The 16,096-nt window shown below is 42.4% G+C and overlaps 1 protein-coding gene across 3 annotated transcripts in view; it reads right to left on the reverse strand.

The window, feature by feature from the left end:
• Positions 1–16,096, reverse strand: part of vps13b (vacuolar protein sorting 13 homolog B) — a 263,370-nt gene that overhangs the window by 40,356 nt on the left and 206,918 nt on the right. For all 3 annotated transcript variants that reach the window (XM_028424569.1, XM_028424571.1, XM_028424570.1), the window contains 5 exons: positions 14,933–15,117; positions 6,586–6,782; positions 4,760–4,941; positions 3,991–4,211; positions 3,763–3,894 (listed from right to left, as the gene is read on the reverse strand). In XM_028424569.1, the coding sequence (XP_028280370.1) occupies positions 3,763–3,894; positions 3,991–4,211; positions 4,760–4,941; positions 6,586–6,782; positions 14,933–15,117 (917 nt within the window). The remainder of the gene's footprint in view (positions 1–3,762; positions 3,895–3,990; positions 4,212–4,759; positions 4,942–6,585; positions 6,783–14,932; positions 15,118–16,096) is intronic.

Below are 16,096 nucleotides of genomic sequence, written 5' to 3' on the forward strand. Positions count from 1 at the left end.
TGGGAAAGTTTACACCATTAAAAGAACACTTGATGATAGATGTGTGCGTGTATGTGTGAGAGAGGTAGAGAGAGCAAAATATAGATGGGACAGCTGCTGCAGCGGATTCAAAATCCATTTCCAGTTTTATAGTGGAACACTATCTGTGCTCCTTTTCGAATCTGACACTGCGATTTACAAACTTCCTGCTGCCATCTTAAGATGCCATCGCTAAGCCCACTCTTTGATGGTATCGTCTTTCTGCTTCAATTCACAAGGCAATGCGATACACACATCAGAAAAGCTTCCTCCGGTAATGCATAATCACTCGAGGGATTTTAAAAGAACAAATATTAAGACAAAGATATTTAAACAGTCAACACATATATCTTGTTAAATAAGAATGACAACGTCTTCTTCAGGCACTGTCCGACTAGGCACCACTATCCATTCCCCTAATCCACCCAGATACTATTACTTTAGTTTTGGGAGTCTTCCCCAGATCTGCATGACAGCATGGCACACACATATAAACGACAAGGTACAGTAAAATGTCTGGAAAAGAGATTGTAAATAATGACACCCACTCAGGAGACATATACATGAAACAAGGCACCATGGAGGTGATATAGAAAGCTGTAAAATCAACATAATGAAACCCTAATCAGATCTAAAAGCACCAATATATTCTTGTGCGCATGACCCCGAGCCCCACACATCTGCTACAACCAGGAACATGATCTCTGTATCACTTTCAGTCCGGTTGCAAAGGAAAGCAGAGAATCATTCAAACATGTGAAGAACAGGGGGAAAATTCCTGTTGTCTCAATTGCACATGTAACAGCCTGTGAACGTTCTGTGAGAAAGCAGAGTGTGTAAATACTACTGGGCTTTTGTGTGGCTTTCCACCAAAGCCACTTCCCTGGGGTTAGGGGCTGGGGGAGTGGAGACTGAGAGCGGAGCTGGGGACCGAGAATTGAAAATGGAGGCATGGGTCCTGAGGTTAGAGTGGTGGGGGACTGAGGCTGGGGCCATATGGGGCTACTGAGTGCAAGAGAAGAACAAAAAAGAAGAACCTTATTAAATATTGATTTCCTAAATCCTTGGAAGAGACACATACATTTTATATCTCATATCAAAATGCAGGGAAGACTTTACATTAGAATTGACATAACTCATGTCAATATAAATAAGCTACTAGGAGTACTTGTAACTACCACTACCACAAATGTTCTTAGTGATGCTATTATGGAAACAAGAGAAGTCCATTTGCCATGATTAGAAGTGTGCACTACTACTGCCATTGTTAAAGGGAGTGTAAATTACAACCATATACTCTACTAAGAAGTGTCTCTTTCTGCTGCTATCCATCTGGAAGCATTCCAGTTGGTGTAGTTGTGGTGTGCTGTGGTTTGTGATGTTTCAAATGTGTGGTAGTTGAGGTATCGTCTCTACGTTTCAGTTGCGACCCCGCAGGCCACATCACAACAGGCCCGCCTGCCAGCCTTGACACCAGGAAACATGAAAATCACTGAAACATTTACACACGTTAGGAGACATCCTTCGGTTGTCGAAGGATGGATGGAGCCTGTTAACATTTCGGTCTACTTCTGATTAGGATCAAGTTTTTGTTTTTTTTGTTTTTTTGTTTTACATGCATAGAAAATGTATGCATGCGTGTGTCTGGAATGTAAGCTTCTATCAGATCAAAGATATGTTTGCTTAAAAGGGCGGCCCGTACAGTGCATCACTCCATCAGACAGACTGTGGCTTAATTGCACCCATACAAGGTTTTCTCGCCGCGTAACAAGATTTTGTTTCAGTGAAAAAGCCCCAAAAGGGAAACAACGTTCCACGATCGAAGCGTTCACTTCCTCTGAAGTGGAAGGGCATTCTTTAAAGAATCTGCCTTTTGTACTTGACCTCTTCCTGCCCCCTTACTCCAGAACTACCATAGCCACATGCAGCACATTTGCCTTATAATTATTGTGTGTTTTTCCCTTGTGTTCAGCAAAGTGGTGAAGGCTGGAGGTAGTTAAAAGGTTCTGTACAAGTTACAAGGCTGCTGCTGTTTAGACCAATCAAGACAACACAGCGGGCTTAATCATTTTAGGAATCAATCCCATACCAATGAGCATCTAAATGCAGCTTTCGGGGTTTGTGTTTAAATGCGAGTCTCAAGATTGTGTGTGAGTAAGCGCTGTATGTCTTTGTTTGTGGTTTCATGTTGCTGAGCCAAGACAGCATTCAAAAAGCCAAATATATCAGTCATTCAGTATCAAAATAGGTGTGTCTGAGAACATACCACCAACTAATAACATAAGTAATCATGCTTGGCATTTTGGCTGAAGCCCACCATGGATACCAATATGTCCAAAACACTCCAGTAAAGCTGCAATATGACCTTTCATAACACCAACGCTCTGAAGTCTTATTTATGACTGAAATAACCAGAAGAAATAGGGAACATTGACTAGCTTGTGCTAAATGATGCAGTGATGAAGCCAAGGGTCAAATATGACCAATCATCCAGCACAGTTGGTTGAGAGCTTCTGATGAGTCAGTGATGCCACTGAGTGAAAACAAAGGTATTTAAACTGCGAATCAATGCCAGCAATCATTAGAATAGTATATTTTCTATACAGCTTGTTTAATTTTATTCTCCACAGGTAAAAGACCACAGCTGTTCCTAGAAAAACATACGCTATTATTTCTTTCACCTGGCAGTGAGTCTCTGCATGCATGTAAAACCATGAGAGTACCTCATGTCTCCAGAGGCCAGTATATGAGTCAGCACAGCTGAGCTGAGCAGAGCAGAGCCATGATAGGGCATACAAAGCCAGAGAGGCCAGCGTGTGTGTGTGTGTGTGTAATAGACAAGTGGGTGGGGGACTTGGCTAGATGAAGTCTTGGCAGGTGTCACCACTCAAGTTTTACCATGTTTTAATGGGCATCACTTCACATACAAATATCCTGGCTACCAGACGCAGTGCTGAGAGCTGAGAACCGAGAGATGACGAGGACCATAGTATTAGAAGCCCAAGAACAGACACACTGTATCCTCTTAGTCAGAGTTTACACCAAACAGAAAGGCTGTTCCATCCTGCAAATTTTATTACCACTGGCTTACAACCAAAACCATTCTCATGAAATCCACTTTGTTGTTAGTTTGTTTAACTGATACTCCATCTGGGACAAAAGGCAGGCTTTCAGCATATTCTCTGAACGTACATACATTTTCGAAGGATTTCCTCTACAGATTGACTAGCCTCTGGCGCCAAATAGAACAGCTAAGTACAAAAAATGAGAGATTCAACATCAGAAAAAAATTACTGAAAACCCTCTACTTATTAAATTCTCAAGTCAATAAATCATTCTTTATTATTCTATAACCAAGTAACCATATCACTGCTTGTTTTGACACAAATAAATACACCTTCTAGTGTAGTGGTGAATGGTTACGCATAGGTGGCCTTCATTTCAGATAACTACTGCTGCAACCTGAGCAGTTAGGGTGCATTCCTCAAAAGTCACTCCTTCTTGGTTCAATGAGCATATTTCCTCAAATAAAGCCACAATTGGTCTGTTTTAAAGTAGCATGTTGCATATAGAGTCTGTATCAGTTACACAGACCACCAAAAGCTGTACCAATAACCTGCCATTAACAATAAGGCAGACCTTTGCAGTTCATTTAGCTTATTGTATTCTTTGGAATACATTTGGAATTCATGTGGAATATGTTGGGTTACAGATAAAGTTGCAGTCCTAACATTATAAACTCACCTGTTGCCAGCTGTTCAAGGCAGTGTCCACAGTGTGAATGGCATACTGGCTGATGTTAAGGAACACAGGGTCCACAAACACATTCACATCCAAAGAGGTGTCCTGGGGGCAGCAGGTGGCTGCAGCCTGGCCCTAAAGCACACATGACATCAAATTCAAAATCAATCACATTTTCTGAGCAATGCTTTGGATCCAAATATCGTGCGTCTCTCAATAGCTCTGCTATACCTGCAATACACAGGCCTGCAGAAGCTGGATGTGTGTAAGGTTTCTGTACTCCAGCAGCTTGCAGTCTAACTGTGTGGAAAAGCTGAGCTCCTGACAGTGACGTGATCCATTGCTCCACTGGCGCAAGAAGACTCGAGGTTCCCGAGCACCGATCACCATGAACTCTTGTTCTTGAGGTAACTTCCTGTCTGGCAGGAAGGGATGAAGTTTCCGAGATGGAGCTGGAGAAGAGAGAAATAATATGTCTTACTTGAAGACGCTTCCAAACCTGCCGCAGCGCTACTATCAAAATTCACATCTGACAGTCAAAAACCTGCAGACACTCAATTACAGTAATAAAAAAAGAAGTAATTGCTCTAATATGAGGGCGTCTTGTGGGTTTAAGTCCAATCATTTATACACGCAGACCATCTAAACTGCTCTAAATGAAAATGCAAGAATACAAAAGTGCGTGTGAACAACAGTGGGGTTTACAGAAGAGGCCAGTTACATGCCAATCAGAGAAAAGTGCTGTTTCTTGAAGTCAAAGGTGGACTCAAACAGATCAAACACAGGGCCATTAAACACTACTATTGTTGCTTTTTAGCGAGCAGTTATTGTAGGCAGCTGATGATGACCGAATGTAAAGCAATTTAGGTAAATTTGCTGCATAATTTACCGTTACCACGATACACAAAAACAACGCCAACATTTTTCCCAAACTATTACATGTGTTCTCTCACACCTAATACTCTCTAGAGGCATGTGATGATTGTATGTTGCACTCTACCTGTACCCAGCTGTTCAAGGTGGTGGCAGAGGTGAACTTCCAGCTGTGCTAATTGTAGGGACACACCCAAGGAGGGGACGAACCAGGGTGCAAAACAGGAGTCCACACGGGTACAGGCTGCCAACGCCATGGGAGACACCAACTGATCGCAGTGCAGCTGGGACCCACACTCACTCTCCGAACTAGAAAGAGAGAGAAGACAATATTTTACACCCCACTAAACATGTGAAGGAATAAAGAATAATATAAACTGACGGCAGTCTGTGAATATGAAATGATTTCATATGGAAATAATACTGGAAAGAAATTTCTAATATATGACTTTGATTCCATTAGTTGACAGTTTTAAAGGAAACAGTTATTGATTTTCAACGAAACTTTGTTTTATAATATCAAAAACACAGGCCCAGCTGCAGAATAATGGCCACGGAATTCTATTGACTAATTAAAATAGTCTGATTCTTATTTGTAGCTGAACGCTTTTGTCTCTTGCCCAGCGAGTTACAAATTGTGCGACATCCTCCTCAGAAATCTACAGAGAGAGACACACGCTATAATTATTTCGTTAAAAAAAAAAAAAAAAAATCATAAAATGAAAAGAGAGGACAATGTGGAAAGGGCCTCCTCGCTGTCCGAGGCTGTTAGGTACACTATTACACCCACAGTTTCCAGGAGAGCCCCTCCATGTACATTAATTGCATGTCATGGTTAATGATGTTGAATGGAAGGTAATTGAAGTGAATGACCATTTGCTCTGTAATTTGCTGCTACCATGATCCACCATAAAAACTCCAGCAGGAAATGCTCAAGACCTGAAAAATGCTGGTGCAGCAGAGTGCTCCTTAAAAAGATAAGCATCATATGTTGACAATTTTCATTACTTCCAGTTGGCAGGGCAGCCAAGTTATTTTTCTGGTGGAAACTAAAGTAAGGCAGATGAAACGAGTGAGAAGGGAAAGGGGAATCAATTTTGATCAAAAAAGACAAATAATTTAAACATAAAGGAAATGTAGTGTTTGGAGTATGATTGTAATGAAATGCAGATGTATATTTTGCTTTACACTGTATCTGGTCCTAAGGAGTTTTTCCCTGTTTCTTCTCTTACATGTTTTCTTAGTCCTCCCTTTCTGCTTTTTGGAGCTCTCTAAGCCACACAGAATGTGGGCTTGGCAGTTGTGTTCCACTAAAAAGTTCCCTAAATCCCAGAAGGAATTAAAAAAATGGAACGAAAAAGAGAAAAAACACATAAAGAAAAACTGGGTGAAGCCCCGAAGATGTAACAGAATGCTGGGTGAGACATGACAGAGACACAGAGAGGAAACAGTGGTAGTGAGAAGAAGCCTACTCTCTGAGGTGTTGCTGTGTTTAGTGGCCCTGTCTAACCCATCCCATCCTAGCTTAACCCTGCCCAGCCCAGCCCAGTCATGTCCAGTCCAGGCCTAAGAATGTATGAGCCAACCCAAAGGGGGCTTGACTCCTCTTGCTTCCCGTGAGCTTCCCCTCGATTAGATACACTCAAGGTAAGCAGGAAGGAATCCGGATGGGCCCTGACAGGCACTTGGTGTGCTGGGAAATCTCATTAGGCCGATCTGAACGCCTTCCAAGCCCGCTCCCTGCTCCTGCACACCAGATGTGGGGCGAGGGACACATTCTAGCTCTTTGTGCTCAGCGGCCTGGGTGCGCTCTTTCTCTCTGTTTTTTCTCACACAGGACAGCACACAATCGGTAGATCCAACACATACCTGCATGTAGGCATAAACATGCTCTATGGTTTACATGCTGGGGAATATGTAAATCATAGAGCATGCAGCATTTTTCCTCCTCACCTCTGCTCATCTCCTTCATCTCCGTTATTGTTGAGTACTATTCTCCACAGGTCTGAGGCCACTAGCTCCTTCTGCTGGTTGGTGAGGCTGAGGCTGGGCAGCTGCAGCTGGCAGGCACAGCTTTCTGACAAGCTGAACTCCCGATATGGAACAAAGGCCTGCTGGAGCTCATCCCAGTACTCCAGACTGCATGGTACCTGAAAGCACAACAAGTATACATCTTAGTTACTAAGTTACTCTATTTCAAGCTGCTGTTATTGCTATATAACAGTGAGGTTAGTTTTTAACTGGTGGCTTTAATCCATTGAAAGACTTTAGTTAACTTAGATTTTTAGTGGGACACTAGTGGACAACCGTTCTTCAATTATAACCTTCTCCATGTCACCCTGATTACTCATCAGCTGTAGATGTTATTTATGTTTATTAACATAAAATACTGAGCAACTGCAGTCGCTTGCTAACCATCGGGTCTTGATTTACTGACCCTTTCAAGACACGGGGAATCCCTGCCTCAGAGTGGGAATGAGCAAGTGATTTTTTTATGGCATCTGCCATTTCAACCTTGAATTTTACTCACTTCAGACAAAACCAATCTTCAAATTTCTGGTCTAGTCGGAAAAAACGACAGCGTTTTGACCACAGGACCACCAACGCAGCAAGACGACAACTCATCTCCATAACAACACTGCATGACCACAGCATAACTAAACACCCTGCAAATGTGTGCTACAAGACAAGCCATTAGCATTGAAGTCCTGGAGCCATTTCCACACAGAATAACAATCAGGTTATGTGAGTGTTCTCACATTGAGTATCGCTCTTGTGATGACTGGTAGGGCTTCAGTCATTCCTCTCTCATTGGGCCAGAATTAACATAAATGTGTCTGGTGCTCCTGTGTGAACCAAACCAGGTTCTCAGGTTCCCTCGGCCACCTGTGCAAATTGGCTCCTGATGGATCAGTAGTGGCATAGCGCTCTCGGGAGCACACCTGAAGGATGCCAGGCAGAAAGACACAAATGTGTGTGTGTGTGTTCTGTGAAAAATGTGTGAGATGGTGTACCGGAGGTAAGGAGATCCCTGGGCAATTACCAAACTCAAGCAACTGTCAGCAACTTTGTGTGCATTCACAAAATGCATGTATGTGTCCAGATACACATACTATATAGTGTATATTCCCATGTGCAGGGTTGTACTGTCACAGAGGAATACATGAGGTAACTGCAGCTTACATCATCCTAAAAATGTCCAACAGGTTTTTCCTGGAATCAACCTCTTATAATTGTACCTGACAGAGTTGTGCACCCGCAACCCCAACACTGAGCCACCGGAGCGGAAACTCACTGAATCTCCACAAAGAATTCCCAGAACTGCATTGCTAAAACACCAAGCATGTTTTTTTTTCACCTGTGATATTCAATATGCCATGACGCCATACAGAACGGGATATACGAAGCACATATACGGTATGGAGGAATACATTTGCATGGCTGAATGTGCGTCATGTTCCCTTTGACTTGTAGTCCTGCTGGCCATGGAGTAAAGTCGAGATGTAATCGATAACCAATTCACAAAAATGTTGTAAGGGTGAAGGAAAAAGAAGAAGGAAAAAATGATGTTGAGTTAGACGTCTGGCACTGGCTTCAGGGAGAAAAAGGCACCTGTGTATATGTCAAATGGATTGTGTATGTGTCCAAGAGGAAGACTATGTATAATTGTACGTATGAAAGACAATATGCATGTATACATATGTGTATACACAGGTGTGCTATGAATGTGAGTGCATGATCCAGCCTGGGCAGCGTCAGTTTCCGCTGCCTGATTGTGTGTGTACCTTATCTGATAAACAACATGTAACTCTGAATTGCTGACATTCCCCTGGCTGGATGGGTCCAATCTGTGTTTTCTTCAAGCACTTGACAAACTCAGTGGAATTTGGGTAAAATATCAGCTGAAAATATTATCTTAAATTCTAAATTTAGGTCCCATTTTGAGCAAGTAGTTTAAAACGAATACAGTGCAGATTAGAATACTCTATATTTACCTCAGCAGATTTTCACACTAGTCCTGGAAGTGACAAAACAGAATAAAAAGAAATATTTCATGTTGTCATTTATTTATTCATGTAAATGATCCAATATTATAAATGTGTAAGTGGCAAAAGTATGTGGACCTCTAAGCTTAGGCCACGGTATTAGGCTCTAGGTATTTTTGATCAATGTTAGATGCCAGTGAGTACTTTAACAGCAGTAATCTATCAAAATGTGATCTTCACAACGTGTTTGTGGAAGTGTATAATGTCATAAACAAAGGATATTTTAGAGGACCACATACAAACAGTTGTTACTGGTCAACAGGCTGGAAAATGTTAAACAACCACCTCTAAAGAGTCTGGACTCCACAAATCCACAGACAGACAGGTTGTGTACAAATGGAGGAAATACAAGTACATTGTTACTCTCCTCAAGTCATATAACAGGCTGCAAGGTTACAAAGGGAACGGGGTAACCTCTGAACAGCGAAAGGCCTCTCCCACATTAGATAATGTTAATGTTCATGAATGAACCACCATCAGGAGAGCACTGAACATCCATGGCAGAGCTGCAAGGAGAAAGTCGCTGCTCTCCGAAAAGAACACTGCTGCCTGTCTGCAGTTTGATTCAGGACAAACTAGAGGACTGCTGGGAACATATTTTGTGGACAGATGACACAAAAATAGAATAATTTGGCTTAATATTGTGAAAAAGAATGATGCTGCATTCAAGTATATGAACCTATCCCATCTGTCGAACATGGTGGCCTTTTTTTTCTGCACCTGAACCAGGATGATTGATGTAACAATCAATTCTAAATTCTAAGACACACACAAGTTGTTTTTGTTCTGAACTTGTTCTGACTTTATTCCAACTAAAAAGTTGTGGAAGCACCTGAAACAAGCAGTTCATGTGAGGAAACCTCCCAACTGTAGCTATTCTGTACAGAAGAATGGACTAAAGTTCCTCCAAGCTGACCATCAATCAGCAGTTAATAGAAACCTTTAGCTGTGCTACACGAAGGGCTCACAGATGATACTAAAAGCCAAGGTTTACATACTTTTGCTACTCACATATGTAATATTGGATCATTTTCTTGAATAAACAAATGCCAGCGTGACATATTTTCATTTCATTTAGTTTAATTGGGTTCTCTTTTTCTACTTTCAGATCTTCTGTGAAAATCTGCTGATGTTTTGGGTCATTTTTATGCAGGAAAAATTGAAAATTCAACAAACTTTCAAGCAGCACTGTATATTTACATCCAGGAGTGTTGGCAGCTTTGTGTTTATATGGACTAGATTTCCATCCCTTTTCACCCAACTCCATTTCTGCCAAACTGCAAACTATTGCTCTACAAGGATTTCCTTTCCTAGGCCTGATTGAACAATCACAGTGTCTCCAAAGGTTAACTAAAGGCAAATACATAACATATAGAAATTATTTCAGTTTCCATGACCAACCCCAGGTGTGATCACTACTACGTTTCAAATGCGCCTCTGCAACTGAAGACTCCCTCAGCTCTGTTTGAGGCTGTGGCTGCTGACATCCACAGCCATGTCTGCCATTACTTTTATTAACAATATCAACAGTGCTATTAAGTCTTCTGTTATTGCACTGATGCTTGTATGTCCAAAAAATTCCACTGCTAGCTACTTCTTATCAGCCTGCAGACAAATTGAATTGACATCGGCTTGAGCAAATGTTTATTCAGGAGATGTAATGAAAATTGTTCTGAAAATGACTCCCACTCTGCTGTCTCAGGTGGGCTAATATACGTTAACATTAATCAGTGTGGAAAATCAGGAATAAACCCACTCTGAGATCTTCACACTGGCTTTTTTTTTTTTGTCCGTTGTTTTTTTCTCTGTGATGCCAAACTTTTAAAGGGGAACTGGAGTTTTTGGTGGATGAGGTGTAAAAAGTCTAGATCAAATTAACCACATGGACAGTCTTTTATTTTTATAGTGCATTAGCTGTGACTAATGCAGGTCTGCTTGAGCACTGTCCCACTAAAATAATAGTTATCTTGGCTAAAAGACTACCTTGCTCTTTCTGGTTCAACGTGTCGCTCTGAAGTAAAAAACACCCTGCTGACTCCCACAACTCCCCACAAAAGATTGCATATTTCGACTAATTCAAGAGAAGGCATGCATCAATAAAAGAGGGTGCGTCATGGATTAGAAGCTGATGGTGGACCTGTGTTTCTCATAATAACAACAATGACAGAAACAGCAGCTGCAGAAGTGGTTATGACTGAAGGTTGCTGGGTCTTCTCAGGCCACAGAGATTTTATGATACCGGTCGCTGGCCAGCAGGGCCTTGATGGCAGCACAGAGCCCTGCTGAGGCATGGAAAGCTATCCCACAGTGCCATGCACGAAAGCAACAGCAGGGGAGCAGATGGTGCGATGTTTGTCTGGAGAAGTCAATGCAATATGGGCAAACAGAGAGTGGATGGCCACATCTGCGTATTGAGGAAAAACTATATGAGAACAGAATGTATTTATAATGCTGACTCCAAACTTTGCTCTCTAGTTTACCATTCTTTATCTCCTCCTCCTGCTGCTGCTCCCCCCCCCCCTGAGCTGGGGTCAGGCTGAATCATAGCTCCTGTGTTTACTCCAAGTTTCTCAGGCTTCAGAACCCCACAGAGAGGTAAAAGGAAGGGGAGACAAAAAAGAAGGATGGAAAAAGAGCAGTAAGAGCACCTGCTTATGATTCAGAGAACTGGACCACACGGCGGTGAGAAGGTGACAATGAGTCACCTTCCTCTCTGCTCCGATCCCTTCATCACTTAGGAAACTCTACAGGTGGGAACCTGTGGATGCTCAATCAGGGGATCTGTCACTTTTTAGGTGCCCCCCCCCCCTCCCTCCATCATCTCCTTCTACTGTATGTAAAAACAATGCGAGCAGCAATTTGACTTTGAGTAATGGAAGGAGGTTTGAATTCCCCCTCTGAGATACTGGAACCAGTTGGGAAACCACAACTATTTAAATGCAGGAAATCTTGATTTTATAAAATGTTAATATGATCTGCTCTGGGGACAAGCGAGCAGCAAGGCTCAGAGCAAGAGCCCCCCTTACCCAGACCCACCATACATGTATTCACTCGGGTGGAGAGGGACCAAAGGAAACGAGGAGGAGGACGGGGGGGGGGGGGGGTTGTCACAAAATGACACAAAAGAAAAAGTAGGTAGAAAATGATAAAAAGGAAGGAACACATCTGTTTACCTGCAATCTGTTCCTCTCTCTGTCCACCTGCTGTTCAACTAAAAATACATTAATGCCTTATTGACAGAGAGGAATGACCAGGCAGCTTAATGTTAATCACTCGCTCTTACTTATTTCTTTTCTTTCCCTATGCCTCTCACTTTCCATTTCTCAAAATCTATCAGCCTCCATCTCCGCGTGGCCACATGGTAATTTTAGAGGCCTGAGAAATTATGACTGCCTTCTTTCTCCTTCCCGCTCTCTCGCTCCCTCTCTGCACAGTCTTGATGTAAAGTAAATGAAATTCCTTTGGAACAGAAACTGAGCCATTACTGTGTTTTGGGTTTTTATGGCTGCATTTCCGTTCTCTTCAGCTGGACTTTCTGGTCTTGGGAGGAATAAAAAAAAAAAAAAAAAAAAAAAAAAAATGAATTGACTGAGACTTTTGAAGTTTTCATTGTGTCACAGGGGCTGAAATGAATTAAAACTGGGATCACAATAACTTTGGCGAAAGACCAAGAGGTTTAGTTACAAGAACCCCCATGAGTCCAACACTCCTGCTAACATACAACAGACCTAATGCGAAAATATGAGGTAAGAGAGCCTGTGTAACATGTCGTTAAACAGATCCGGTATCTCATAATTGTCTTACTTTCAATCACTTCTTTCTCACTCATGTCCATGATGCTTTTTTTAGCATTGTTGACAAAGTGCATTAGCTTTCAACAATGGATTTAAAGTAGTTTAACACATGCCCTCTGTAATGTGATGTTTTTCATTAACGTTACCAACAGCCCCAAATGCCACATGCCCATTTCTCTAACCATCAGCGTGTCTTATTACAAACATAGCTGCTGGGGGGGGGCAGGCCATTTACATGGATGCCACAACAACACAAACAGCAGACTCAGGAGGCCCATTGCTGACCCATGGCTCCCTTACGGCTGGTACAGTGGTCTTTTTAAGAACATGTTGCACAACGGTTTTCTTAGTTGTCAAAAACAATAGCTCCTATGTCAATACTTTTGCTTTTATTGCTTTTCTCTACCAACTCTACAGACCAGAAGTGTGTTTAATCCACACATAAAGTGGTTCCAGGAACAGTTGTGTGCTCGGAGCCTCCTCTTTTCACCACTGTCCCTGTGGCAGGCTCATTACCTGGTTCCTTTTAACAGACTTGTCAGAAGAGATAGGACCATGCTACATGACAGAGGGAGAGGAGTGGAAGATGTGGAAACCACATGTTCATCAACCACTGGTACCCCCCCCCCCCCCACACACACACACAGTGCAACACACACACACACACACAAGCCTTTAGGTACCGACACTTCTATACACCGCTGTATAAGCATGTAATGACAAACTCGCCAGTTATGCACCTTAGCACTTTATGTGTGAATGTGCATCTGTCTGTGTGTGTGTGTGTGTGTGTGTATTATCTCTCGTCAGATGAGACATACGCTTTGGTTCCATCTGCGTCTCATTTCGTCAGCTGGTGAATGATCATCTTTCACTCCCTTGGACTATAGAAAGGGTATTTGCACACAGATCCTCTTACACAGATGCTTCTGTGAGCATCGCAGAAGAAGCCATCTCCCTCTGTGACTATCTATCTCCATACTCTTGACCCCCTCCATCTTTCCTCTGTCTCTTCCCACTCTTCCTTCCTGTTACTCTACTCCCATTAAACACCTTCTCCTTATCCCATCTCTATTTATCACTACATCTTCCTCTATAACCCCCCCCCCCCCAATTTCTCCCCTCCTTCCTCTACACACATCAGCTCCTTCTTCTTCTCCCCTGTAACTCAATATGTGGCCAATCAGCTTGAGGCTTTGGAGTTTTGCTCATTACAGACTTTACAGCTGTGGGGCCTTGCTGGGAAGTCAGACATCTGCAGCACCTTCCAATTTCTTGCCTCTCCTGGGCCGGCACACATAAACTGACTGAAGAAAACATCTGTACTCTAGGTGAAATGATTGTGGGAGTCCAGGAAAGAATCTGAGAGATAAAGGGAGGATATGGGAAGATGAGAAACCTCTGCAGCATACGCAGGAAAGGAGCAGAAGGAGATGGACGAGGGAAGGTAACAAAACCCCATGGCTTAGCAATGTAATCCAAGGGTCTTTATAAATGGAACGAGAATATAATACCACTTGCTACTGTCATTAATTTTTTGGGAAAATACAGCAGTGTGGCGGTGGCAAAACTATCAATTGATAATGAATACATTAAAAATCTCAACATAATTAGTTCTGCTTTACATAATTCTTTTGTGGTATCCCTGCATTTTATTTTGACATTTTACAACAGATATATTGTCGGTTGCTTAGCAGACAAGGTGACAAAAATATTGTGTTTCCACAGCTTTCATTCCTGAATGGTCAGAAAATCAACTCCAAGTGACTGTTGCTACAGCAATATTACCTAAAAATAGCGTACTTCTGTTCCAGGAAAATGGAAAGAATATGAAGGAGGGTGCAAAAGAACATGATTTGGGACCCAGCTTGCATTCAAGAATGATAAGCTGAACAGAGAGAGGCAGGGGATAGAAAGGCGGAGGATGAGTGATAGGAGGAAAAGTGGGATGTCCTGTCTCCCACTGAGGCCCCGAAGGCTCGGTAGCTGCTACAGCCTGCCAAAATATAACCTCATCTGGGGTTAGAGACACCTGGCTATTCACACCAGAGCATGCAAGATGACTTCCACAGCTGTCTGACCATGTATTACATGTTTGGAGGGACAGCAGGGGTCTCTGTCATTCAATAACATGTAGGGTATGGGAGTTCTCATGACTCATGTCAATGGAAGCATAATGGCACACAGCCCGGCTCTCAGACTGTTTACTTCTCTTTCAGTGCAGGTGATGTTCAGCAGGGAGCAGAGTGAAAGGGGTGGGGATTCTCCTCCTTTCTTCTCTCTCTTACATTCTCTTTCTAGTACGGTAGCTACACAAATTTTATTTAAAAACTGATGCGATGAGGTTAAACATGCAAGAGCTTAGTGTGTCAGGGCTCTTTGTGATTTTGATATTTAAGTAAAGCAGATATGGAAGAGAAGAAGCACAGTGTATGTGGTGAAATGTGTGTCCATTTCTACCTGCAGGACATCTCCCAGGTCAGCAGTGCTGATCTCAGGGTCTTCTGTGGTGTTAAAAGGGACAGGAGTTATCCTGACGAAGGTGAGGACACGAGGTTCAGGGTATCTCCACACCATCACCCCTGGGCTGTCCTCTGTCTCGCTGTAAAACACCACCTCATGAGGTCCTGGCAGTCTCCGTGAAGCTGCAACAAAAATCAAACAAACAAAAAAAAACAATAATATTATATATAATGAATCTGTCAATGATCCAAATGCAAAGCTTAACTGTGCTTTACAGCAGGACATAAACACAAAACATATGGTGAGGGCTAAATGAAGAAGAAATGAAAATAGCTGAAAGAAAACTTTCATCACAGAGAGTAAAAATGTGATGAAAATTCCAGTGTGTTCACTTCTTGTTGCAAAAGGACTAATGCATATCTGACTTTCATACAGCTATGCTGCCGTTTTTATAGTTATTTGTACTATAGAATGTGAACACTCCAAAACAATATCTGTGTGTATGTTACCACTGTTTCCAGTGTTTATATGCGTAAGAACCCGTGCATAAACAAAGTGGCTGAGTAAACATTTTTGCTATTGGGTAAACAGCCATTGATTGAGCCATGCCAAGCACCTGCAAAAGCTGGATAACTCTGGATCTAAACGTCTGAGTGGTGTTTGACTTATGTCGTGGCTGCTGTTTGGGATTCAAGTCCTTTGGAAAAATGTTTATTTGAAAAAAACAGTCAAGCAGAGAACTGCTGCTTTGTTTGGCCCCTGGGGGTTCAAGCACTGAGACGTTTTCTTGCAGAAAACACATTTTTAGCGGTGAAATCTGTCTGTGGTTAATTTTCCCTTCATGTCAAGTAGTGAGCTGCTCTCCTCAAGGTGTACGGCATATTATTCTTTTGCAAAACGGGGTACATGAAAGAAAAACAGACACTTTCATGAGGTTTTGCTTTCATTTCTGTTTGCCTGAACTTAGAGAAAGTAACACAGAGCCGCCTTCTACTCATCTCTCCAAACGTCTTTCATTTACTCGTCTGTCCGTCCCTGTGTCAGGCCCCTGAGGGGCCGCACACCGGTCTCTGTGCTCTGGGGCCTGGTTTTCTCTGGCTGCTGACAACATGTTGCAGACAGATTGTCCTCTTGGTTCTAGTTCACTACTGTACGTTCTCC

This window comes from Parambassis ranga, chromosome 16, assembly GCF_900634625.1.
Source record: "Parambassis ranga chromosome 16, fParRan2.1, whole genome shotgun sequence".
In the NCBI taxonomy this organism is placed as follows: Eukaryota; Metazoa; Chordata; class Actinopteri; family Ambassidae; genus Parambassis; species Parambassis ranga.